General features: G+C 34.5%; 5 protein-coding genes across 5 annotated transcripts; all 5 read left to right on the top strand.

The window, feature by feature from the left end:
* Positions 1-4,736: 4,736 nt before the first annotated feature.
* On the top strand, positions 4,737-6,695 carry LOC108556860. The gene is made up of 2 exons (XM_017913141.1): positions 4,737-4,790; positions 5,231-6,695. Exons 1-2 carry the CDS (start codon positions 4,779-4,781, stop codon positions 6,629-6,631), a joined length of 1,413 nt encoding a protein of 470 aa, XP_017768630.1. The 5' UTR covers positions 4,737-4,778; the 3' UTR covers positions 6,632-6,695.
* Positions 6,696-13,311: 6,616 nt separating this feature from the next.
* LOC108556861 (ATP-binding cassette sub-family G member 4) lies at positions 13,312-21,718 on the top strand. Its single transcript, XM_017913143.1, has 6 exons — positions 13,312-13,717; positions 18,144-18,261; positions 19,219-20,066; positions 20,124-20,272; positions 20,340-20,765; positions 20,828-21,718. Exons 1-6 carry the CDS (start codon positions 13,528-13,530, stop codon positions 21,170-21,172), a joined length of 2,076 nt encoding a protein of 691 aa, XP_017768632.1. The 5' UTR covers positions 13,312-13,527; the 3' UTR covers positions 21,173-21,718.
* Positions 21,719-22,797: 1,079 nt separating this feature from the next.
* Positions 22,798-23,783, top strand: LOC108556859 (zinc finger protein 809-like). Its single transcript, XM_017913140.1, has 4 exons — positions 22,798-23,142; positions 23,201-23,383; positions 23,450-23,545; positions 23,603-23,783. The coding sequence occupies exons 1-4, from the start codon at positions 22,884-22,886 to the stop codon at positions 23,704-23,706; spliced, it is 642 nt and encodes a 213-aa protein (XP_017768629.1). The 5' UTR covers positions 22,798-22,883; the 3' UTR covers positions 23,707-23,783.
* A 90-nt stretch (positions 23,784-23,873) lies between these two features.
* Positions 23,874-25,805, top strand: LOC108556856 (the record flags this gene model as incomplete). Its single annotated transcript, XM_017913138.1, is given in 7 exon segments — positions 23,874-24,150; positions 24,216-24,359; positions 24,425-24,580; positions 24,632-24,982; positions 25,046-25,342; positions 25,394-25,508; positions 25,566-25,805. Coding segments are annotated over 7 exon segments (1,432 nt in total), but the record flags the coding sequence as incomplete, so codon positions are not given.
* A 240-nt stretch (positions 25,806-26,045) lies between these two features.
* LOC108556858 (TNF receptor-associated factor 6-like) lies at positions 26,046-27,194 on the top strand. Its single transcript, XM_017913139.1, has 3 exons — positions 26,046-26,467; positions 26,525-26,840; positions 26,897-27,194. Exons 1-3 carry the CDS (start codon positions 26,274-26,276, stop codon positions 27,053-27,055), a joined length of 669 nt encoding a protein of 222 aa, XP_017768628.1. The 5' UTR covers positions 26,046-26,273; the 3' UTR covers positions 27,056-27,194.
* Positions 27,195-27,496: the final 302 nt, after the last annotated feature.

The following is a 27,496-nucleotide window of genomic DNA, read 5'->3' as shown; positions in this document are numbered from 1 at the left end:
TCGACTACTCGTATGGAAGCTGAATATTTCGCCTTTCCAACAAGCTTACATACATCTTAGTGCTATTATCGAGTCGACTTCTATGAGCTGTTGAAATTGAAAAAAAAAACACATACTTAACGTTTTATACGTAACAGAGAAACGACGTTTTTCTCGTTTTTTTTGTCAGTTTTTTCAAACGCGAATTCGCAGGTAATTTTTCAATTGAGCAATTTTTCGTTCCGGTTACAGTTAAAAATTCCGGTTTACGGTTTTCGGTTCGACTCTGTTTAAAATATGTAAATCCCACACTGTTTGAAGCCGGACTAAAGAGACTTGACTTGAATTTATTGTACTAATTTTTTCGTAAATTTATTTTTCTCAATTAAAAATTTGTACTATATAGTGAATCAAAACCGCACTATGCGATACATTACAGTAAATCTATTTAAATTTGTTTCATTTTGATAAACTAGAGTTTAGTAATATAGAAATTACGTTTTTTGTTGTTGTTGTTGGTAATGAATTTCACATTTTCGTCGTTGCGTAAAGTGCAAAGCAATTAAGACATAATGTTTAATTGTATGTTTATGCTCATTACACTACATCTTTATATAATGAAAAGAACGGAGAAGATATTATGTCGCTCTTGTTTACTCTTCATTATTGTTGCCTTCGGTGTCTTCATTTTCTTCTTCTCATTGTATTCACGCGACGGCGTGTTTCCATTTCAGGTATTTTAAATATTGTTACGAATGCGGGCATTGTGTAAATTGTCGAACGAAACGCGAGCACCGTAATTAATACTTCCTTAAGGTTTCCGCGTTTCCAATTTTCTACAAATGATGAAAATCATAAGCTTCAGAAATATTCTCGTTTTCGTTGACTTTTCTGCACTCTATCTAATATAGTTTCTGAGAAAATCACTAAAATGTGAAGACACTGCTTTTTCGAACGTTAATTATCATTACATTAATTTTGAATGTGAATTACAGCCAAATGGACAAAACCGTAGCAATATTTGAATACTGGCTACCTTCCCCAAATATTCAACTTTCAAATGCATCTTTCTAATCCATTCTATCTACTGTAGTTTTAGAAAAAAAAACTAAAATGTGAAGACACTGCTTTTTCGAACGTTAATTATCATTACTTTAATTTTGAATGTGAATTACAGCCAAATGGACAAAACCATAGTAATATTTGAATACTAGCTATCTTCCCCAAATATTCAACTTTCAAATGCATCTTTTCAATCCATTCTATCTATTGTAGTTTTTGGGAAAATCACTGAAATGTGAAAACACTGCTTTTTCGAGCGTTAATTATTATTACATTAATTTTGAATGTGAATTACAGCCAAATGGACAAAACCATAGCAATATTTGAATACTAGCTAACTTCCCCAAATATTCAACTTTCAAATGCATCTTTTCAATCCATTCTATCTATTGTAGTTTCTGAGAAAATCGCTAAAACGTAACTGTTAATATGCATCTTTTGGAGCTTTAACGGTTAACGATTCATTATTTCTAATTTAATAGTGAAATGCAAGAAAACTCTATAAATAAATCTAATAAATATACTAAGTATATATTGATTCAGTGAAATTGATTTGCCTGGTGAAGTTGTTAAGTGATGAAGAATTATCTGGAGCTTCGATTGTGATTGCAAGCAAGAGTGTGTACGCTTGAATTTATGCGTGTGTGTGTGTTCTCGCGTCCGCTTTTACTTTTATTATAAGAATTTCTATTCCAAAGATATTTTGAAAAAGGAAACAAGTAACGAGAAAATCGAGCGAGCGGTGCATGTTAAGAGTATGTCAATAAACTGTTTCCATACATGCATACATACATTCATATCTAACTATATTTATTTCATATGCTTTTTTTTTTATCAATTCTCTATCTATGTCTATTACTTTCTGTCGTTGCATTGCATTTAGTGATGTTAGGGGGGGGGGAGGGTAAAAGGGGGCGGAAAAATGCTGTAGAAAATGTAGAGTCGATGTTCGTTTTCTGCACTGTACTTTTACCGGGCTTGGGAAAACATGCAAGAAGTAAGCGTAATTGCAAGAAGGCAAAGAAAGAAACATGCAACAAATGAATAACGCCGGGGATAATTTTACCTCTCCGTCTTTCACTCATCTCCGGCGAAAATTTCACTTTACAAATCATCGCAGATGGCCGAGCGTAATTGCTGAACGGTAATTGTGCCCCTCTTTTGTTGTTTTCGCATCGAGCTGTTTCCGAAAAATTAAAAACAAATCGTTATAAATCAAAAATATAATTGAATTCCAAACAAGTTACAACAAAAAGAAAGAAGTGGTTATTATTTCCAACATTAATGTCAAAGTTCACATTAAACATTATTTGCCGTTTGTTTAAATTAACTGTCATAATTAAGGTTAAAACATTGTCAAATTTGACAGTCTCAATTTGTTTTTCTTATTGAATTGTCATATTTAAGATTGATCGTGATAATATGAATAAATATGAATTTTATTTTGAAAATAATAAAAGTATACATTTTAACGCTTTCTGTTTTATTCTCTTAATCAATGTCAAATTTGACAGTTCTCAATTTGTTTTTCTTCTTGAATTGTCATATTTAAGATTGATACATTTATTTGTTATATATTCTCGTGATAAATGTCAAATTTGATAGATATCAATTTGTTTAATAAATATGAATTTTATTTTGAAACTAATAAAAATATACATTTTTACGTTTTCTGTTTTATTCTTTAAATCAATGTCAAATTTGACAGTTCGCAATTTGATTTTCTTTTTGAATTGTCATATTTAAGATTGATACATTTTTTGTTATATATTCTCGTGATAAATGTCAAATTTTATATTGAAAATAATAAAAGTATACATTTTAACGTTTTCTGTTTTATTCTTTTAATCAGTGTCAAATTTGACAGTTCTCAATTTGGTTTTCTTTTTGAATTGTCATATTTAAGATTGATCGTGATAAATGTCAAATTTGATAGACGTCAATTTCTTTAATAAATATGAATTTTATTTTGAAACTAATAAAAGTATACATTTTTACTTTTCTGTTTTATTCTTTTAATCAATGTCAAATTTGACAGTTCGCAATTTGATTTTCTTTTTGAATAAATATGAATTGTCATATTTAAGATTGATACATTTTTTGTTATATATTCTCGTGATAAATGTCAAATTTTATTTTTAAAATAATAAAAATATACATTTTTACGTTTTATGTTTTATTCTCTTAATCAATGTCAAAATTGACAGTTCTCAATTTGTTTTTCTTTTTGAATTGTCATATTTAAGATTGATCGTGATAAATTTCAAATTTGATAGATCTCAATTTGTTTAATAAATATGAATTTTATTTTGAAAATAATAAAAGTATACATTTTTACGTTTCTGTTTTATTCTTTTAATCAATGTCAAATTTGACATTTCTCAATTTGTTTTTCTTTTTGAATTGTCATATTTAAGATTGATACATTTTTTTGTTATGATAAATGTCAAATTTGATAGATTTCAATTTGTTTAATAAATATGAATTTTATTTTGAATATAATAAAAGTATACATTTATTACGTCTCTGTTTTATTCTTTTAATCAATGTCAAATTTGACAGTTCGTAATTTGATTTTTAATAATAAATGAATTGGATTTTAAAAATAACTGCATTCCTCTTATCTTGCACAAAAAATTGTCTTCTGTCTAAATATATCATGATTAATTGTCACATTTGAAACATCTTCTATTTTATTCTCATGATTAATTCCAAATACGTCAAATTTGACAGCTTACAGAGCTAAACATTTCTTCCATTGTTGTTGCGTCTTTTGTTTTAATTTATTATGTCAATCTAATGTCAAGTTTAATCTGTCATCATGACAGATCTTGTTTTCTCATACAAATTCATAGTTTGAATTCATAAATCAAACATTTCAAATGATTTGTGAATTCGAGCAATATAGATTTATATATCACATTTAAATAAAAAATTGAAGAGATTAAATGTAAGTGAGTCAAATTAAAAGTTAGCGTAATATCGGTATATTTTCTAAGAGTTCGAATGCATATGCAAGAATCTGCTGGCAGATGGATGGAATAAATGCAAATGCGCGGCGCGCTCTATATTGACTAATTGGTTAATTAAGGTTAAAAACCGACTCTGCGTGTGTATAAGTGTGTGTGTGTGTGTGCGGTCAGGTATTAATTGCACGCAACGAAATTAATTGGATTTGAAATGATCGGGTTCGGTTAAAAAAACGCAAAAACCGATTTAGATTTTGTTGCATTCGCGCATTTTGTCGCAGAAGAAAGTTGGCGTTGGGCGAATTCGAGCGGTCGTGTTCGAGGTTTTATGTTAATTGTTCGTTAATCGAAATCCAGCAGTTTTTCCAGGAGGTCGCGCTCTAAAGCAAAGAAGAAGAAGAAGAAGAGGAGTGAACAAGAGCGAAAAGCGAAGAGGATCAGAGAATGCGTGGTTCCGAGTTAGATGGATAAGAAGAGGGGGGGATGAAGAGGAAAATCTAAGGCGCTCTTCTATATATAAGACAGGTGTTTCTATGCACGAGCAATTACTCGTCGACAGCTTTTTGCCGACTGCGAATCTCAGAAATTAGAAAATTTCCAAAAAATAAATAAATCTACAATCCTTAGATTCGGATTTGGAAAAGTGCCGTTAACTGAAACCAACGTAAAACAATAAGACACCAAAGTGCTTGGACATTTCTTTTTTTTATATATATATATAAAAATAAAATAAACCAGGAGAAACAGTTTAGTGATTTACAGCACACGATGAAGATTCATGTAAGTATTCATAGTTTCTTCAATAATTTAACAAACATTTTAACTGTACAAACTAAATATGTTTCATATCACATCATTTTTATGTTGTTGCTACTTTTATAGAACGACAACAGAATAAACAAATGTTGCTTGATATCAATTTGTCACTTTGACAGTTCTTAATTGCGGAGCTTGCTTATTGTATTTCATTTTGTTAATAAACGAACTGTAAAATTATTTTGACAGTTTCTGATTGGACATCTGTTTTGACAAGACCGAGGACGTAATTTTGACACGTGAAAAGTGAGTTTGACATTGATTGTCAACGATTGTCACTTTGACTTGTTCTTGATTCTGGAGTTTGATGTATCACGTATGAAATAAGATTTAAGATTAAGTTATGGAACTGATTTGACGTGATCAATGACGTAATTTTGACATTAGAGTTTTGAAATTTTCAGAATTTGACGTTGGTGTTGCTGGTGGCGTTCGCATCCGCCGCCAACTCGTATTTGGGCAACAAGATTCCACTTTTGGAGAGCAAGAATCGAAGAAGCGGCGTAAGCTACTCGACGAGCATCATCCACAAGGACAGCAGATACCCGGATCAACACGCTCAAAGCACCATCGACTTCAAACTGGGCACAGGTCCGAACCCTTCGATCTCCGAAGACACCCATCTGAAACCGTCAGTCTACCAGTACACGACGCCGAAGAGCGTCCAAGACTACAAGCAGGCATCGTTCCAGACGACGAAATTTCCGGCGCAGAAGCACACTTTCTTGAACTATCCGCAGCAGCAGTCGCAATCCTTCAACGTTGGCTACAGCGTGAAATTCGGCAACGATAGAAAGAGGAAACCGCAGCAGATCTACGAACCGGACGTGATCACCGGCAGTCACAAGGAGGAGGTGAAGAATCCGTTTGCTGCCAGTTACGATCAAAGACCCGAGCAGAATCCGTTGGTTTACTACAGCCCAAAACCGAACTGGAAGAATCTGAGTCCGACGGTGGAGATTTACAGGAGCAAGGAGATCGACGTGAACAAATTTCAACCGGTCAATTACAAGAACTTCGATCACGAAAGGGCTCTCGGTAAGAGCGTCGGTTTCGATTACAGCAACGCCGTGGAAATCAACTCGCAACAACCTACTCACATCAACTTCCCATCGAAAAAAACTAAATTGGACTTGAGCGCTCAAGGAATTACTTACTCCGCTTTGGAGAGTAAAAAACCAAAGTTAGATTTCACCCCGTTCTCTGGACTCGTCGAGGCGAAGAAACCCAAGTTAGATGTTTCCGTTTACGAGCTGAAGAAACCCAAATTCGCGCTCGACACAAGCTTATTGCGAGATCCGATCTTGACCACCGGCAACAAAGTGTTGAACTCGATCAGCTCACAGCAAATCCCCATCCATTTCGATACCACCTTGATCAAGGAGATGGGTAAGCAGATCAAAGAACAACACCACAAGCAGCAGCTGAACCCGCAACAGTTCAACAATCTTCTGCAAGAAGCAGGAAGGGATTCGCAAAAGTACACCGTTTTCGATCAGAATCTGCAGCACCAAATGTATTCCGTTAACGAGAACGTGGAGGAGGGTCAAGCCAGTCAACCTCAACCCACCACCTACAAAGTCTTTGCGAAACCGCAGAACGAGTTCATGAGACACGAATACGAAAAGAGCAACAGCAATAACAACAACAACAATAGTAGCAGTAGCAATCAGAAGAAGAACGAGAGGTTGAGGCAGGCCCGCATCCAGCCCAAACGCGTTGTCCGACATTTCGGGATGGAGCGCGATTTGAAACCGCCGCCCTTTGCCAACTACTACATCAGAAACAGAAGGGTTCACTACTAAATTTAGAATTAATAAAAACAACAAAAATATATTAATAGAATTATACCGAAGAAGAGGAAGAGTAGCCGCGCTTTCGTTGTTATCTCGCATAAATATTTATTGCTTCGCGTTTTTTAACTTAATTGTTATATACATGTAATAATTAGTCAGTAATTTAGTTTTGTTTTTTTTATATTAAATGTTTTATTTAAACTTCAATCAGTTTTCTTTTGCACCTTAAACCAAATCATCGTCAATTAAGTTGGTAAAATTGTTATTAAATAATGTGACAGTGACAGTTACGGTTACGGTTATGTGTTTCATTTAAAGTCAAATTTGACGTTTCGAAAATGTTGCCAATATAATGAAACGAATGTTAATTCTCGATCTGATATTGTAAATTTGCTCTGAATGAGAGCGTGCATTGTAATTGAAAATTATTAGAGTAAATAGAGTCCGTTCGGAATGGACGGATGGTCTCTAAAGAGTGCGGATTGTAATTAAGCTTTCTAAAATTTTAACATGCAATCGAGCATATTTTTCATTCCACGGATTAATAACGTTCCTACGCGCTCTTGTTCTTCTCCTTCTTCTTCATCGACTTTGAACTCTGGATCAGAAGAACGCTCGTGGTAAGTAGCGCGTGAACGGTAATTACTCACTTACTTTTCGCATTATCTGCATACATCGTATGCAACCTTGATCATCGGTACGACCCGGAATTATCCTTATTTTCACAACTTCTCCTTTCGAAACTTCCTCTCACTTGCATATGTATCAACGACACAAATGTAGAGCTGCTCTTCTCACATCCAACAACCATTAAACACAACTAATAGTTTAAATCAACACAGTAATAAATTCATCATTTTCAAAGTTATTTGCACTAATAACTTCGAAACTAGAACAGAAAGATTGTATTTCTTTCACAACTATTCACATTATAATGGCAACATTTTCGAAACGTCAAATTTGACAGTAAATAACCTTAACTGTCACCCCAATTCACATAAACTTATTTATTTAATAACAATTTTTATCTACATTTTTATAGTAGTAAAAGTAATTATAAAATCATAATTTTCAAATTGATACGTAAATATTGTTTTTTTTTGTATCTATTCCCATTATAATGATAACATTTTCGAAACGTCAAATTTGACAGTAAATAACTTTAACTGTCACCCAAATTCACATAAACTTATTTATTTAATAACAATTTTTATCTACACTTTTATAGTAAAAAAAGTAATTATAAAATCATAATTTTCAAATTGATACGTAAATATTGTTTTTTTTTTGTATCTATTCCCATTATAATGATAACATTTTCGAAACGCAAATTTGACAGTAAATAACCTTAACTGTCACCCAAATTCACATAAACTTATTTATTTAATAACAATTTTTATCTACACTTTTATAGTAATAAAAGTAATTATAAAATCATAATTTTCAAATGGATACGTAAATATTGTTTTTTTTTGTATCTATTCCCATTATAATGATAACATTTTCGAAACGTCAAATTTGACAGTAAATGAAACACATAACTTTAACTGTCACTCTAATACATAAAAATATAATTTATTCCATATAAAAACTATTTTAGTATGCAAATTTTTAATTGAGTCTATTAGAAATTTATGCATGAAATTGTTGACACAAATTAAATGAAAACTAAAAAAAATATTTCAAGTTATTTCATTTATTATAGAAAATTATTCATAAATAAGGACGTATTTAATAAACTGCAATTATTATTTCCATTCTGGAATCCAATTAAGATAATTTCCTCTCTCCGCGTATCGTATCGGTCCATTGTTTTCCAAACAGTCGTCTGTTCTATCCAAATGCAATTCCCATGACGACGAGTGCAGATGTTTGTAATTGATTTGTCTCGAGAAAGATTTAAGATGAAAGAATACAATTTTGTTGCTTGGAAACGACGTTTTTGCGGGAATTTGAAATTACAACAACCACCTGCGTACTTAAAATACTTTTATAATTAATAAGCGAATACTGTGCAAATAGAATAGAAGTACTTTAAATAATAAACTGTAGACATTCCTAATAAGAAATACAAAGTAACTTAACGAGGCTTTAAATTTGAATTCGCCATTTTGTAGTTTTTTCGTATTTGAACATATAGACAACTCTATTTTCAATTAAGTACTGAATTGCTGAAATATTAATAATGAATTAAAACCCATGATTTTTCTTGTTTTAAAACGCAATTAAATAAGAAAAAACATAGTTTTATAAATTTAAGCAACATAAATTTATTGTATATACACATATAATCAGTGTTGTAAATTATGAAAATTATACAAAGAAAGTTTTTGCAGATTCCACATGCTTGAAATATATCCTTTTGTATTCTAACATTCACATCTCAAATTTCCTAAATAAAGCTTCCATGTTAAGTGATAAACGGTAGTGTGTTCACATCTTAATATATTATAATATATGCAACTTCAAATACATGTTTTCAAATATTATATACGTTTTTTAGATTCCAAATCAATATTTTTGTAGTGTATTTAAAAGCAAAAATATATGATTTATTGAAATATGTACATTAAATTTAGTACAATTCTTATAATCTGCATATTATAATTACTAATCATAAATAAAGAAACTGTTTGATTATTATAGGCAACACATTCAACATATAATATTTTTTTTAAATTTCATAATTACAAAGTGTATGTTTTAGATTAACTAATACAATTGTGAGTTTTAGACTGTAATTTTTATACTGATAATGTATCGCGTATTGATTAATACATTATCAATCGAATAAATTTATCTTTCAAGTTGTGTAATTTAAGGTCTAATCTATATCAATATATAATGGGCGAAAAGTACGTTTTTTGTTTTAGATATAGATTTAGTACAATTGAATAATATTAAATTGGAATTTTCAAAAGCATTTGACATTTGAAGTAATATATTTGACATATGTCAAATCCTACCAACTTAATTAAACATGCAATGATTAATTAAATTCGATGAACAATGCATATAATTATATAAGAATTGTATTTAGAAGTAAGAAGTAATTTTTATTTGTATAAGTAATTGGTTTGTATAATACTTGACAATTGACATTTGTGACAAACAAAAAAATGCTTTGGATTTTGTTTCAAATTGCATTTGTTCTGCTAAAAATGGTAGAATCAAGTAAGCATTTGTTTTCCATGCGGGATTTCAGTTACATAAGAGCAACGTTCTGGCAAGACGCAAAATGAGCTCGTTTTGCCATCAGCAAGAAACTCTCACTTTCACCAATTCCGCTCGTTCGACGCTAATGAACGGGTCGCTTCTGTTCGACCAACATCAACAAATTGTGAATATTTGGTGCAAATCACGAAACATTGGATATCCGAAACAAGTGAAATGGATCGAGGGAAACTTCTGAAGATGACCAACAGGTAAAAGATCTTTGAAAAAATTCGGAAACAACAACCGAAAAAAAAAAACCGAAATAGAAAATGTTGCAAGAAAACAATTATATTGATGATAATTTCACTTTCATATCTTTAATGTTCGAGAGAAAGTTTTTGGAATAAGCAGTCGTTAGTTGGGATTCGGTGAAAAGGAAAAGTCGACAATTGTAAATGGCCGAACGCGGTTTGCGCTCGGACGCAAATGTACAAAAATCAGGTTTTTTTTCTCTCAGACAAGGTTATTTACTTATTGCTACTTGTTAATTTACCTTGCGGGTCAAATTCCATACATCAGTCGAGCATACTGCACATGATATTTCACTTAAAAACGAACAATTTGTACATGTCAAAAACACTGTCATCAGTGTCAAAGTCATGGAGAAAACACGCGATCAATCAATTGACAATTCTGTCAAATTATTTTTCTTTATGATTTAAAACTTATTTACTTACTATAAACAAATTTGTTCATCAATCAAACTGCAAATTGACAAATTTAGTATCAAAATACTTGTTAATTTACCTTTTTTCATATAATATCCAGATCATTTGAATTGAAACATTTCGCATCTAACCAAAACACGTCAACTGTCTGTCGTAACGTCAAAGTGTTTTATATAACTTCTAACCGTAACACATCAACTGTCAATCTCAACGTCAAAGTCTTTTATATAGAATATTTAAGTTGAAACATTTCATTTCAATCCGAAACACGTCAACTGTCTGTCGTAACGTCAAAGTGTTTTATATAACTTCTAACCGTAACACGTCAACTGTCAGTCTTAACGTCAAAGTCTTTTATATAGAATATTTAAGTTGAAACATTTCATTTCAATCCGAAACACGTCAACTGTCTGTCGTAACGTCAAAGTACTTTATATAACTTTAACCGTAACACGTCAACTGTCAATCTTAACGTCAAAGTCTTTTATATAGAATATTTAAGTTGAAACATTTCATTCTAATCCGAAACACGTCAACTGTCTGTCGTAAGTCAAAGTACTTTATATAACTTGTAACCGTAACACGTCAACTGTCAGTCTTAACGTCAAAGTCTTTTATATAGAATATTTAAGTTGAAACATTTCATTTCAATCCGAAACACGTCAACTGTCTTCGTAACGTCAAAGTACTTTATATAACTTGTAACCGTAACACGTCAACTGTCAATCTTAACGTCAAAGTTAAATAGAATATTTAAGTTGAAACATTTCGCTCTAAACCGAAACACGTCAACTGTCAATCTGAAACGTCAAAGTGAAAACAACAACCATATCTAATATGCATTTGTTCATCGTTGTCAATTTGACATTTGCTAATTTCACGATCAATTTAAAAATAGAAAAAAAACTAACGATTTTAATAAAAATCAATTAGCAGACAGCGAAACCATAAATATTTAAAAAAAACTGCGTCAAGGTCACTTTTTGTATATTTACATAAATAACAAACTGCACAATCCGGTTTTCTTAATAAAAAAAAAACAATAATTGCAGTTACTTATAATTTCTTAATTATTATGTTTTGTTTACTAGCGAACATTGAATGATATTGTTTAGTTTTTAATATAAATGTACATTTTTTTTTAATATAAAGCAGCGAGAGAGTGAAAAGCGGTTTCTCTAAAGCAACCTTGGCATGGTTCATAAAAATGTATACTTATTTTTCTAGTAGGTGAGAGCCTCTTGAAAATCATACAAAAATTTGATCTGAAAATTGTAAATTTAGTAACTGAAAATTGTTGTCTTTGGTAACGAGATTTTGAAGTGAAATCTGGTGTGTCTTCTCTCAACCTTGGCATAATTGAGGGAGAAAAAAGTGTGTGTGTGTGTGCGCGCGGACGAAGGCAATTTGCACTTTACATCGCCATGTCACAAGTCAAGTGGTCGACGATAACGTGGAATCCGCGACCTTTCGAATCCCGCCGATAACAGAAACGATTTTATCGTCTAATCACAATAAGAGAAGAAATCCAAAAATCTAAAATAAAAAAAAATCACATATACGAACGTGTGCTGTGTTCAGATACAGAGGCAATTGTGCAATTCGCAACTGTTCGGGCAACACACAAAAAAAATGTAATAAATGAAGTAATACGATCACTTGGATTTTCGAACTTCGCTCGGCCTGCTCGATAATGAATTAACTATTACATAAATCTTGTTTTTTATTCTCGTATCACAATGACACATTCGCAGTGGATTCGCCAAACTTGAAGTTTTCAGATAAAGATTTTTTTTTGAAATTTTGTTAAAATTTAAAAGTTTAATGCTGTAAAAATAATTTTAAAATTAATAAACAAGATTTTTAATAATTCAAATTTTTAAAGGAATATTTTTGACTCCTTGGGAATAATTAAATTTGATTTATTTATTAAGTTTACTTAATCATTTAGAATTAACTAAATAAAATGTTTCGAATATAAGAAATAATGAATGAATATATTGAGATTTATTACACAAGTAGTATTGTTTTTGTTTGCATTTTGTTAACGATCGAAAGATGTCAATGTCAAAATTGACCAGTGTCATAAGTTTAAAAATTATAATGTCACGAATCAATCATAATGACACATTCGCAGTGAATTCACCAAACTTGAAGTTTTCAGATAAAGATTTTTTTTTTGAAATTTTGTTAAAATTTAAAAGTTTAATGCTGTAAAAATAATTTTAAAATTAATAAAGAAAATTTTTAATAATTCAAAATTATTTGACTCATTGGGAATAATTGAATTTGATTTATTTATTAAGTTTACTTAATTATTTAGAATTAACTAAATAAAATGTTTCGAATATAAGAATGAATATATTGAGATTTATTACACAATTAGTATTGTTTTTGTTTTTTTGCATTTTGTTAACGATCGAAGGATGTCAATGTCAAAATTGACCAGTGTCATAAGTTTAAAAATTATAATGTCACGAATCGATCAAAATGTTTTCCACTTTAAATCACTTTAAACGATGCATCGTTAAGCAATCAAAGGTAATTTGCGTGTCTGTTGTATTTTTAATTGGAGCGTGATGGAAAGCAATACACATAATTTCCATGAAATCGTGTTTTTTTCTTTTCACGAAAAACGCGAAAACAAAATTGCGTTTTTATTTTGTTCTTCGCTTCGTTCAACTCGTTTGAATTGGTCGGTCGGTGCGCCCTCTGGCGGTCGCGTATCATTTTGTTTTTATCCCCACCACGAATCCGCGGACCAATCGAGGTGGAGTGGAGCACATGCGGGGCGGTTGTCATTCGTGCAGTCAGTTCGTAAAGTGACATTCGAGAGTACGGTCGCGCCTCTCTCGTAGAAAAAAACGCAAAACAAAGGGGGGAAAATACAGTTTTTGACGCAAAAGTTTCGTTTTGTTATTTAATTTATTTTTCGTTGAGAGATGCCCGTTATTAGGGTGGATTAGAAAGTATAGCGTTCGCAAAAAAACGAAAGTTACATAAATAAAAATAGAAGCTAGGATGAAAGTCACAGAGAAGTCGGACGAAATGGCGACTGAGAATCTTCTGTTGAAAAGCAGGAGTTCGACCGGAGGAGATGTCAAGGTGCAGATCGTTCCTGCCCAACCTAGGACACTCACTCATCTCCCGAAGAGGCCCAAAGTTGATCTGGCCTTCCGTGACCTGACCTACACCGTGCGACAGGGCAAGAGTAAGTACACACGACCTTTCCCTTTCCGCTCCTCTCTCTCTCGCTCTGCCCCCCCTGTCCTCTCTGGCAACGTCGCTTTTTGTGATCATCGCCATGACGACGCGGTAAACAAGCAAATCCTCCGACCGAAGAAGAGATTTCGTTTGGGTTTCACTTGGAATCCACGCATTTAGAAACGGCGAAAATAGAAACACACTAAAAGCGTCGCAAGGCTCTTCTCCGCATTATCCAATTTAAATCTATTGGAGTCATGTTAGCCGTGATTCATTCAAATGTTCGATTTCGAAATTCAACAACTGACGTTTAAATCCGATCCATAAAACATATGATCTCACAATTTAAAACAAGACAACTGTCAAAGTTGACGTTTACCAAGCTTAAAACAAGTGCAACATGTCAAAATTCAAACATCTGATTCATTCAACGTATATTTTGACAGCTGCATGAATGAATGAAACAATAAAATCTAAAAATAAAAGGAAACATTAAAATTAATGAACGATGAATGAAAATGAACGTATCAAATTCAAAAAATATAAAATTCTTGTATTTTTTTTCTGTTGAATTTAGTAATCGAAAAAATAATTATAAATCAAGGTTATCTTAAAAACTTGTTTTTGACATAATCTAACGTTCATTGACAGTTAGTTAGTATAAACGTCATTGTGTTTTTTCTTCTTTAATAAATCTGTATCAAACGTCGCACGTTTCTCGCATTAAAATATGACGTTTACGCAAGGACCGAAGTTCCTTCCATTTGACATACGTCAGTTTAAAAGTTTGAATTGATAATTTCACTTGATAACTTAAATTATGTTTGTTTTTTTTTTGCAATTAAAAGTATATTATCTATGATTTCTCAATAATGAATTGCACATATCCATTAGTCGAGAGTGGAAATGAGTAAATTACGTAACTTTGCGTGTTTAGTTGGATTTGAGGAATTAATTAAAATTTACCATAACGTGCGAAACGCAATACCATAAATTTCGCTGCCAGACGAAATCCCATTAAGAAAGACAACAATTATATAAGAACACAAAAACATGACAATTAACAAGAGTCTCGGACAACAACGGCAACATAAAAAAAAAGATGTTATTTTTTTTTTGTATAATTTGTTTGTCTGATTGAATCACCAGAAATAAGTCTGAATTTTGTTCGTTTCATGCCTATTTTGATTTAGTTTTTTTTCTAAATTTATTTTCTTCTAAATATAAGGGATAAGTGCATTTGACAGGTGAGGAAACAAGTGAAATTTGTTTTTCATTTTGAAACAAAATCTAGACGTTATCTGAACTTAAGTCATAAGTGGAAATTTTGTAAGTTAGTAACAAAAAAAAGAGTGTAAAAAAGCGCATTCACGCGGATCGATAAGAGTACGAAATAATTATTTATCTGGGATTAATGAATGTTGTTGTTCTATTTACCAGAGATAGCAAATATCAATTGCGACACAAATCTAGTCGATACGAAAATTATTGAAGTTTCTGATTTGCTCCATAAAAACGTTAATTTACGTTTATAATTTGATATAATTTCAATGGACTTCGATTAATATCAATTGCAGTAATGGAATTAATTACTTGTGCTAAACTTCTTTAGTGAAACACAAATGTATACGAAATACAAACAAAAAGAGAAACGAAACAAAGACCTTATTAAGCAATTGTCAAATTTGACATATGTCAAATAGCAATTGACAACATTGACGTTTGTCAATTTGACAACTAAATGTATGTTTTCGATTTTGACATATGTCAAATTATAATTGTGAATTTAATTTGACGCAATTCGTTCCATAATTAAGCTAAAGTAATTTTATACATCGTAATTAAAAGTCCGTGGAAATAGCGTGTTAATATACATGCACGGTCACGGCCGTTGTTGCCAACTGTCCCGGAAGCGACGAGCAATAATTCCATGATCGAGCAGTTATCGAGAATACTGAAAATCTAAAATAAAAAACACTATTCTCAAGATTGCGTCACAAGGAAATATTTCACTGACAGATGTCAAATTACCTAATGACACTTACCGAATTATCCAATGATATCATGATCATATAAAGAAGGTACGCGCATCACCGTATTTGTAATGAAGTTTTTGCTTAAAAATGCGAGGAATTCATCAGGACTTCACAAAATTAAAAATAAATTAATATGTAATGAGCGATATAGATAATAAACCAGAAATACTTGAATTTACGAACGTCATGAAGCCCAGTTCAGAAAAAATACAAAACAAAAACTTTCTTAATTATTAAAACAAAAACAAACAAAAAAACTAAAAGATAATTTCTGCCGCATTGAATCAAAGAACGTGTTGTAACTATGGTTACAGAGTATTAATACTGCTGACGCATAATATGTTTTAATTTCAATGCATTATATTATCACATGCAATAGTTTTCTATTGATTATTAGTTTGTTTTTTTTTTGTGTGTTTGAAGCGTAATTTGTTGGTTTTTGTTGGAAGAGAAAAATGGATTATGGATGCACACATGTGTCGAGTGTTTGTGTGTGTGGAAAAGCTCAAAGATCGAAGTCCGGACTGGCTGAAATCATTATCGTTAGTCATTAGAACTCATTGTTCGGAAGGTCTTTATCAGCGTGGAAACGAGTGCACATTATGCATGTTTACCGTTGATAAAGAGAGATGATAGAAGAAGAGGTCGCACCAGATCCCACGCGCAATTAATCATCGTCGAGCACGGACCAAAGTGCTTCTTCAATTATACACTTCGATCGCTTTCAATTTTGTATTTGCTTTAAATTTTCGTTGTTGTTGATGTAACCATGGGAGAAACAAACACATTCTGTTTTCGGACATATCTTTTAATCACGTAACCTATAAATAGTCATTTTTTGTTCTCACAACAAAGCCAGTGTACGATAATATAATGTATTTATTAATTTGTTAAAAGAAATCTTCAAGTAGTTTCAGTTCATAGCCTACATTGCTTCAATGAATATTAACGTCAATTGTTTGCCGTAACCTAGATACGAAATCTGTATTTTTTTGTTTTAATTTTTTTTGTTTGTTCTCAGTAGGTATTGAATAATATTAGAATATCGATTAGATAGCATTGAAATGCAATCGATATAAGTGTTGTATTGAACATTAATACGAAAATAGAACCACAAAGACGGGAGAAAAATCAGTGTTATCTCGAAATAATCGACACTTTATTAAGTAAATGCATGTCAAATTGTTTGTTAAATGTATGATCACTTAAACTTAAGCATAACCTAACTCATTTTTTTTTTATGAAAGATCATTATGAACGATCTAGGCCAAATATGATTATTTCCTTATTTAATTACTAGATCTAGATCGTTGATTGTTTTTATGAAATATGTCAAAATTAACAGTCACCTGTCAAAGCTGTCATTAATGACATTAATTGTTGAAAAACGTATACAAAATGGATTCAAAGCAAACTGCGATAAATTGTTTTTTTATGACTATGGAATAAAAAAAACACCAATCGAGCTCGAGCGTAGACAAAAAAACTATCAAAATGCAACCAATAGCGAAGGACAATATGGCAGCGATGCGAAATATGGTCCAATCAGAATTCGGGAAAGTGGAGTACATCAAAATCATTGGAGATGGCAGTCAACATTGAAGTTGTCGCGTGTAGGAAAAATGAGCAAATAAAGACATAATAATAATTGCGCAACGCCTGTGTCACGAGAGAGGAAATAATTTGTATATGAATGTAAAATTTGCAAACACGAAGCGGCGATTGGGTGGTAGAAGGAAAGAGAAATTTCATGGAATTAACGCAAAATTTCCACATGTTTGCACAACATCATCGGAGCAACTCGTTGTTTTTAATTTTCTCTCCTAGTTCTTTCTGGTTTATTACGATACTTCTGATTTCACGTACATTGTAATTATTATTCCGAGTGGACACGTCAAGGTGAACCATCAAGTTCGACTTTTACAGGTGTTCAGAGACTTATTTACGCCGATGGAAGCGGTTCAAGTGTAATTTGAAAAGAATAAACGGACGTTCAGGGAGCTAAACTATAAATGGGACACGGGTGTAATTGTATTAAATCGGTCAATGACTCTTTGTAAGGCTTCAATATAATAGCATTCCGTGAAGCCGGACTGATTAGGTGACCCTTCGCATTTCTGACGTTTAAGTGTCAATGGAATCGATGACTAAACGTCACTAATTTATAGCTTGCTTCGATTAAACGAATTACAGTCAATAATAATAAATGTTATTTCATTTGCAATCTTTATTCTATCCTTTACTTTACATCTATAACAAAAAAACAAACATGTTGTTTGATTTCGTTGTTTTAACGTTGTTTTAATTGATTAAAAACAGATTTCAACTTCTGACAAATCCCTTTGACATGTGTCAAGTTTGTTATTGCAATTTTTTAATTTACGTTTTCTTTTGCAGATGACAAGGTGATCTTGAAATCGGTCAGCGGACACCTGAGATCCGGAGAATTGACTGCCATCATGGGTCCATCCGGAGCCGGAAAATCCACCCTGCTCAACATCCTCACTGGATACAAGTAAGTTCGGAATCAGTTTATCATTCATTCGCTCGCGCTTTTTATTTTTTGTCTGCCTCTCGTTCTAATTGATTCATTTTTTTTGTTGTTCATTGGTCTTTCGGTTTCGCCGATTGACCTGGCCGCAAAGGTCGCACTTATCAAGGCCGGCTGTTTTTCATATACGTGGATGCATGCGCCGAGGCCCGTGATATCGCGCGGCGGCAGCGGCGGCCGGTTTTCCTTCTACGAAAATAACTTCGATCGCGAATCAACCTTTCCATCCACGTCTCCAATAACAACAACAACAACAATAAGTGCATCTGCCATACACTTGTTACCTTAGTTACCAAATAGCAACCGTCAAAAATGACTTTTGAACTCTCAGCCTTGTTGTTATTATTACGAATGTTTACGTACATTAACAATTTCTTCATATTTTTTTTTATTTGCTTAAAATCTCACTTGCGATTAACAACAACAAGATACCAATGGAAATTCGCGCTCAAGGATAGAACGATTCTAATCCATTTCCTGTTTTCTCATTTTATACAAATACAAAAAAAAACTTGATGTCCCCATGTTTTTTTTTTAGTATATATCGCCGAGAACGAACGTTGTTTGTAATAATTGTTAATTGCATATTTAATTCTATTAATTTTTCCCGTTAACTCGAACTTTGATTTCGAAATCAAAGTTTTTTTTTTCTCGTTTCTTACATCAAAATTCAATGCCAAATTGTGAAGAAACAGCTCGAAATACATTGAATTATTCATTTGCGAATGCGTTCGAAAACCAAAAAAAATGTACTTCGCTTGATGTTCTCGTCAGTTTACAAATAATATTTTGTAACTTTGTCACTCAATTATACAAAATTTTCAACAAACTGTCAACTTGACAGTTGTTGAAAGATAAATGATTGACATATTCAGAATTGGAGTTGGCTTGTTACAGTAAAATGTATGATTTTGTTTGCAGAACTGAAGGATTGAAAGGAACGATCCTTATGAACGACAGTGAGAGAGAGTTGAACAGGTTCAAGAAGTTGTCCGCTTACATTATGCAAGACAATCAGCTTCACGGTAATCTGACGGTGAACGAGGCGATGGACGTGGCTGCAAAGCTGAAAATCGGCGAGAAGAACCCGAAGGAAAGGGAGGAGATCATCGACGAGATATTGGACACGCTCGGCCTCTCCGAACACAGGAGGACGATGACCAGCGGACTGTCGGGTGGACAGAAGAAGCGTTTATCTATAGCCTTGGAGCTGGTCAGCAATCCGCCGGTGATGTTCTTCGACGAACCTACGAGCGGTCTGGACAGTTCCAGCTGTTACCAGTGCATTTCCCTGCTGAAGACGTTGGCGCAGGGCGGACGCACCATCATCTGCACCATCCATCAACCTTCAGCAAGACTGTTCGAGATGTTCGATCAGCTGTACACACTTTCGGATGGTCAGTGCGTTTACCAGGGCAGCACCAAGCAGTTGGTGCCGTTCCTCGGCAACGTCGGTCTGCAGTGTCCCTCGTACCATAACCCGGCCTCCTTCATCATCGAGGTGGCGTGCGGCGAGTACGGAGACAACACCAAGAAGCTGGTGAACGCCATCGACAACGGCAAGAACGACATCCGCGAAGGGAACTACCAGGATCAGATCGGATTCAAGCAGGACGTCCTCAACAACGGATCCGTCTTGCACGGTACCGCAGATCCACCCAAAGATGTTAACGACGTGAAGAACGTCGAGGAGAAGTTCAGCAACGGCGCCGCGGCCAGCACCAATCTTCTAGTCAAGAACAACGACATTGCGAAACCACAGAATACATGTAAGTAGTTAATAATTGTTGATTTCTCTATGGAAACTGATCGATTGTTTTGTTCAGATGATTACGCCAACGGTGAAAAGGCCGATAACGCCGCCTCGTCTTTGCTGGACAAGGATGACGTGATCCAACCGCGGTACGGCAACACCGAGATCAATCAGTTCTTCATCGTGCTGAAAAGGGCGTTGCTGTTCAGCAAAAGAGATTGGGTGAGTGAAATTGTAAGTTTAATTTGCATTATATAAATTAATTCGTTTTTTTCTTTTTCGCACGCAGACTTTGATGTACCTGCGTCTCTTTGCGCACATCCTCGTCGGTCTGCTGATCGGCGCCCTCTACTACGACATCGGCAACGACGGAGCGAAAGTGCTCAGCAACTTGGGTTTCCTCTTCTTCAACATGCTCTTCCTCATGTACACCTCTATGACCATCACGATCCTCTCGTTCCCGCTGGAGATGCCCGTACTGTTGAAGGAGAACTTTAATCGATGGTACTCGCTGCGATCGTACTACCTGGCCATCACCTGCTCGGACATGCCCTTCCAGACGATCTTCTGCGTCATCTACGTGACGATAGTGTACTTTATGACGTCGCAACCGATGGAGTACAGCCGTTTCGGGATGTTCCTCGGCGCCTGCCTTCTAGTGTCGTTCGTCGCGCAGAGCGTCGGTCTCGTCGTCGGTGCAGCAATGAACGTGCAAGTGAGTCAACATCAACACTTCATTTAATGGATTAGAAATAACCAATTTTGTTTTCTTCATAGAACGGCGTGTTCTTAGCGCCGGTGATGTCCGTACCGTTCCTGCTCTTCTCCGGCTTCTTCGTCTCCTTCGACGCCATACCCATATACCTGCGCTGGATCACGTACCTCTCGTACATCAGGTACGGCTTCGAAGGTACAGCGCTGGCAACTTACTCCTTCGACAGGCCAAAGTTGAAATGTTCCGTCCCCTATTGCCACTTCAAATCACCGATGACCACGCTCGAGGAACTCGACATGGTCGACTCCGATTACACGATCGACATCGTCGCCCTCGTCGTCATCTTCTTCGTCCTCAGGATCGCCGCCTTCCTCTTCCTGCGCTGGAAGCTGAAGAGCAATCGCTAAGCTAAGAACAACACCAACAACACAATTTTAATATTACTTTTTCTCCATAGGTTTATCTATTCTAATAATTGTTGTTTGTTTACTGGTAAGGATATAAAATACGTAAATCTGCATACGAAACAAAAACAAAAACTCTCTTGTTTGGGGGAGGAAAAGCATCGACACAATCTTGTCCTTGTACATACACACAAACAGAAACACATTTTATATAAAATTATTATTAATATTATTACCTAAAAAAAATATATATATAAATATTTACATAGAAAGTAAAAGATGTGATAGAGTTTAGACATATTTTATATACTATATACATTACGACGTAACCACGACAATGTTGTTTCTTCTTCTTATATTATTACTATTATTGTTTTCTCTCTTTGATGCAGGCATCTTTTATATTTGCTCTTCTTAATGACAATCGGTCGTCCTTTTTTATTCGCAATTCATTTATTATGTTTATTATTATTATTTTGTTTTGTTCTCTTATTGACTGGGGCTGTGATTGACAAATAACGTGTATAAATATAATATTATATATACATACATATGTAATACTGACTTTTTTTGACCAAATTATTTATTATTTTTTTTTCTTTTTTCGTTCTAATCATCAAAACGTAACAATGCAAATACCGAAACTTGCCAAGCAAACAATAAATTAAAACATTTGACGGATGAAACGATGATTGTTGTTAATTCTATATTGTTTTTTTTTAATTTAATAATTTTTTTTTTTGTAAATTTTATTTATTTTTATGTCTCTGTTTATTATTACAATTATACGTGGTGTTTAATCGTTTTATTTTTAACCAAATGTTTATTTTATTTTTCCTATTTAAGTTTAAAATTTAATTACAAATGCTAATTTATTATAGAAACTAACGTAAACTGCTGCAATATCAAGGTTGGCCATACGACTCCATTTTTGTTTTATATTGACGTTAACCTAAAATTTATAGTTTATTTTCAATGTAATGTTTACATTCGTCACTGAAAACAAAAAATATCTTAACTGTCGCTTGATCCAAATTAGTTGAAAGCAAAGTTTACATTATGGAGTGTAAAGTTGAGATTGCAGAATTGATTGATGTTAAGTTGGAGGTTTCCTAATTACTTATTTAAGTGTAAAATTTAATTACAAATGCTATTTTATTATAGAAACTAACGTAAATTAAAACTTCAATTTAAATTTAAAACTTTCACACAGCTGTATCAACTGCTGCAATATCAAAGTTGGCCATACGACTTCATTTTTTTTTATATTGACGTTAACCTAAAATTTATAGTTTATTTTCAAGCTAATGTTTACATTCGTCACTGAAAACAAAAAATATCTTAACTGTCGCTTGATCCAAATTAGCTGAAAGCAAAGTTTACATGATGGAGTGTAAAGTTTGAGAATGCAGAATTGATTGATGTTAAGTTGGAGGATTCCTAATTACTTATTTAAGTGTAAAATTTAATTGCAAATGCTAATTTATTATAGAAACTAACGTAAATTAAAACTTCAATTTAAATTTAAAACTTTCACACAGCTATACCAACTGCTGCAATATCAAAGTTGGCCATACAACTCCATTTTTTTTTATATTGACGTTAACCTAAAATTTCTAGTTTATTTTTAAGCTAATGTTTACATTTGTCATTGAAAACAAAAAATATTTTAACTGTCGCTTGATCCAAATTAGCTGAAAGCAAAGTTTACACGATGGAGTGTAAAGTTGAGAATGCAGAATTGATTGATGTTAAGTTGGAGGTTGAAGATGAAGGGATCTTGCAAGAGGAGATATATGAAACTGAAAAGTTGTTCATAAAGGAGGAACAATTTAAACTTGACGAGCCCTCCTATGTTAATCCAGATGTAGAATATGTTTTTATGGATAAGGCTAGATATTATGGATGTATATCATGCAATGCTCATTTTTCAGAACAATCTCATTTAGACAAGCATATACTGACACACGCAAGTATAAATTGCTAGCCAATAAAGTAAACCATTCATGTTTACTGTGGGTTCTTTTGCAGATGATAAGGCTTGCTTCAAATGCAACCATTGCAGCAAATCGTACATCGGTGAAGAAAATCTAATTAAGCATGTAAAGGAGAATCATTCGAAACCGAGAAAATTCAAAGTCAGATACTGCAAGTTCTGCACTGCCAGACTGTCAGATCAATCGCTTGTGGAGCTGCACAGAATCCAGCACGCAAGTATACCTTGACCAGTGCTGTTTTTGCTGCCGACTCTCATCTCCTGTGTAAACATTTTCTTTGCAGAGAATAAAGCTCAGCTGAATTGCAAGATGTGTGATAAGGTATTCAAGAGCAGGGAATCTCTGGATATGCACTTGTCCATGGTCCATCAAGTGAACAGTGAGGAGAAATATAATTTTAACGAGATGTTTACTGATCGTCTCGTATTACTTGCAGATGCCTACAAATGCCAAGAATGTTTCAAATCTTTCCGCCTGAAGAGTCTCCTGAAGTTGCATAAACAAACAGTCCATGTTCCCACACAAGTTATAAAGTATTGAGATTCTGAATTTTAAACAAATATAGTTTTTTTTTTACTATATTGTAAGTGTAATTATCTCTAGTTTAAAGCACGTTATAAGAGTTAATAAATGTATTATTTATTGTAATTTTAATTATATCAGTTGTTAGTTTTTCTACATTTTTTTTTGTATAATCCAAGTGGGTTTTGAAAATTTTGTTTGTTTTGCTGATATCTATTTGTGAGCGCCCTCTTCGATAAGTTAGTAAACCTCTAAAAGTCACAACAAACTTAACCTCACTTAACAATGTCAGTTTGCAGTTCGATTAATTAGTTGTGTTTACAATCGTCGAAGATGAGGGGAAACGCGAAGAACGCGCCCAATCCAAGCGCGTTGACCGCGAAACGGCGGATGGCGAAGAAAAAGTCTCAGAATTCTACGCAGGATGGACAGTCGGAATCGGAGATGGATCAAACGGGCCTTGTATGTTACAAGTGAATTGGATGATTGCTAGATGTATTTACTAATTGGATATTTTCGAAATGCAGGAACACATTGGACAACAGTACTCGGGTTTGGGGCCGGATTCGATTGTGATCTACGCTGAACAATCATCCTTTGAGCAGTTGTCTGAGGAGCTGTGCTTTGGATTCGCTGAAGATTTGAGCTACAAACTGAGAAGTGTGATACATGTATGATGATGATGTTTGTTGATGATTTCGTTTTAAATAATGGATTTTATGTTTCGTTTTGTTAGAATGCTTTGACGAAGGCGCGAATTATGGGCAGGAATTATATTGAATCGAGTGATGTCAGCGCGAGCTTCCAAGATTTCAACATCGATCCGGTGCTCGGGGCTTCGAGTTTTCCGAATTATCGGGCTTTGCCCGATCAGAAGTTGTACTACATGGATGTAAGATTCTTTGGAAAACGCTCATAACTATGTTAATGATTTGTTTATTAGGATAATCCTGTAAACGTGATGGATCTGGCGTTGAGACGAGAGGTCTTCATTCAGCCAGCCAAAGTGGACATGTGTCGGATGTGGACGATGGACATGGAGAGACTGCTGAGGGATTACTTCAAGGCGATGTCTTTTGCCTTGGTGTCGAACGAGAGGGAGGTGAGGCAGGTTGCTCTCAATCAGATCAAGCTGAACTCGAACGTCGGTCCAATCGCCGAATGGTTCTATCACTTCGCGTTCTTCCTCCTCAGCAAAGACATCATCTACGACTGCCTCACGCTGCGCGCTTTGGATTTAGTCGTCGCGCTCGAATCCAATATGATCGCAATGGAAATCGTCTCCGATAAACAAGTGATTCAACTGATCTAATTGATGAATTCGGAATGTTTAACTTATCTACCGTTTTTTTTTCAGATGAAACTGCTGGTGCGTCTCCTCATGCAAAGACTTCTCCGAACCATCACGACGGAGGCAGTGATGAGACCGATGTGCAAAGTGTTGGGACTCCTCTGCCAGAGGGACGCAATCCATCAGATGGTCTTCATCAAAATCGCCACGAATATGGAGGAGATGAGGCAAGATTTTTCCGTGCCGTTGGTGATGATCATCAACGAATTGGGAATCGATTCCATAAAGTTGCTCATCGAACCAAACCTCGACTTTTTCCTACACAAAGCCGGATTGAAGCCAAAGCTCGCGGATGCTCTACTAGTAAATTATAATACAAACTGCAATATCATCTCACTAATTGATCATTTTTAGAGCACTTACAACGTCGTTATTAAAGAGAGTTTTGACCGCGAACTGACGGAGAAGTTCTACAAGCTTTTCGGCGGCGCTCTAGTGCCGATGTGGAGGCCCAACATTGCCGAAGAACGTAAATATATATAATTCTTCACTTAAATTACATCATTTATGTTTGATTCGTTTGAAGGCGAACATCAGGAGATAAACTGGCACAAGCCGCTGTTGAAAGCGCGCCGAAGGATCAACTGTACCTACGGTAAAAGGAAGTTTTGCTATACACGAAGTCAGGTGTTCGAAGATTGCACGTTCCTAAGGAATTCCAATGATGATTGCGAAGAGAAACCCGAGGAGGCCGACGATAAGATTAGGTTTAGGATTAGGCCACCCAGGAAAGTGGTGAGCGTCGTTGATTGCGCGCCAATTGAACCCGCGATTAAAGTAGGATGCTTTGCGATAGGAAAACTATCGTCTAATAATCTCTACAAACCCCGTGATAAATGTTGTGATCATTCGTTTCAATACGTTCTCTAATATAATTAACATGTATTTTTACTATAGTTTGATAAAATAAAAGAAACTTGAAATAAGAAAATCCACATTTAATCTAAGCATCATCGGTTGCCTAACTAAACACCTGTAAATCGGATTGATTGGATTATTCAAAAGGTTCGCGTTCAGAACGAATCGAAAGTTTGTTATTGTTTTGTGAATGAAAGATCGGAATCTTAATTGTCGGAATGGTTGTCGTAGAATTTCAAGTTTCTCCGTTGCGTCGCTAATTGCATACTAATTACTTGGGCAGGTGATTCCATAGAAATTCGCTGACGCCATAGTGACTTAAGTTAAGATGACTCAAGACAACAGGTAGTTCAGTTTGGGGTCACAGAGCGCAGCAATGGCTGGGAATGTTGTTGGACATCAGCAGAGCAAAGTCGACGGAGTTGCGGAGGAGAGTTCCATCTCGGATGCCTTGGACATAGCACCGGAGTCTCGATTCGAGTGCCCCATCTGCTTGGCATGGCTGAGAGACCCGGTGGTCACCGCCTGCGGACACAGATTTTGCAGCAACTGCATCGACCTTTGGCTCAAGTAAACACCGAAATTAATGTAACTTTCTAAGAATTCAATTTGTAATCGTTTTTGTAGAAAAGAAAACGCTTGCTGCCCAGTGGACAATCTGAAATTGACCAGAGATGATATATTCCCAGATAACTTCACCCGTAGGGAAATCTCTCAGCAGAGGACCAAATGCCCGAACATAGTCAGGGGATGTCTGCAGGAGTTATCTCCGCTTGACGTGGAAACGCACTTGCTCAATTGCGAATTCAGGATACCTGAAAGTCATTTGCCGGAGAGCGAAAAGTTGCACTGCTTGTTTGGCAGCTTCGGGTGTCCACATAAATTTGAGGATGAGCCAGAGTTGCAGAGGCATTTGGAGAATGATACTCAGAACCATTTCAAGGTATTTCATTTATATTCCTTTTGAGACTAGTGTGTTTTCAATATGCTTTGTTTCAGTTATTTTCGAATATTTGCAAGAATCTAAAAATTAGTGAAGCCAGTGGTAGCGCTTCCTCTGCTATAGCGCAACAGGCGAACTTCTGGGATCCACCATCGAAGAGCGAGGTCAACAATCACGAAGGAAGCGTCGATTCCATGCAAGGATTAATCAAGTAATTATTAGGCAACCAAATGTGCACCATTCGTAAGCCACTCCTTAAAAAGGGTTTAGTTGATTGCCACGCCTTAGATCAGTGGTTTCCTTGAAGTTAGTATGCCTCCCTCAAAAGTATGTAATCATTTGGCGCTTCCCCTTTCATAAAAATGGATGCAATGGAGCAATATGGATAAGAGCACAGGAATGTATCTATACTTGCTGGAGTAATTTAATGAAATGTGAAAATACTGCTTTTTCGAACGTTCTAATTTCAATTTTTCAACTTTGAACGCGTATTACAGCAATATGGATAAAAGCACAGCAAATAGTTTTTATAAAACAGCAATTACTAATTCATTAAAGTATGTGTTAAAGCTGTGATATTCAGCATATGGAGTGAATTGATACGCGAATATTTGCTAATAAACACATGATTTATTAACAAATTAATCTTAGTGGAA

This window comes from Nicrophorus vespilloides, unplaced genomic scaffold (genome assembly GCF_001412225.1).
Source record: "Nicrophorus vespilloides isolate i.1.1-1 unplaced genomic scaffold, Nicve_v1.0, whole genome shotgun sequence".
Taxonomy (NCBI): Eukaryota; Metazoa; Arthropoda; class Insecta; order Coleoptera; family Silphidae; genus Nicrophorus; species Nicrophorus vespilloides.
This window is presented reverse-complemented; position numbering and strand designations above follow the sequence as displayed.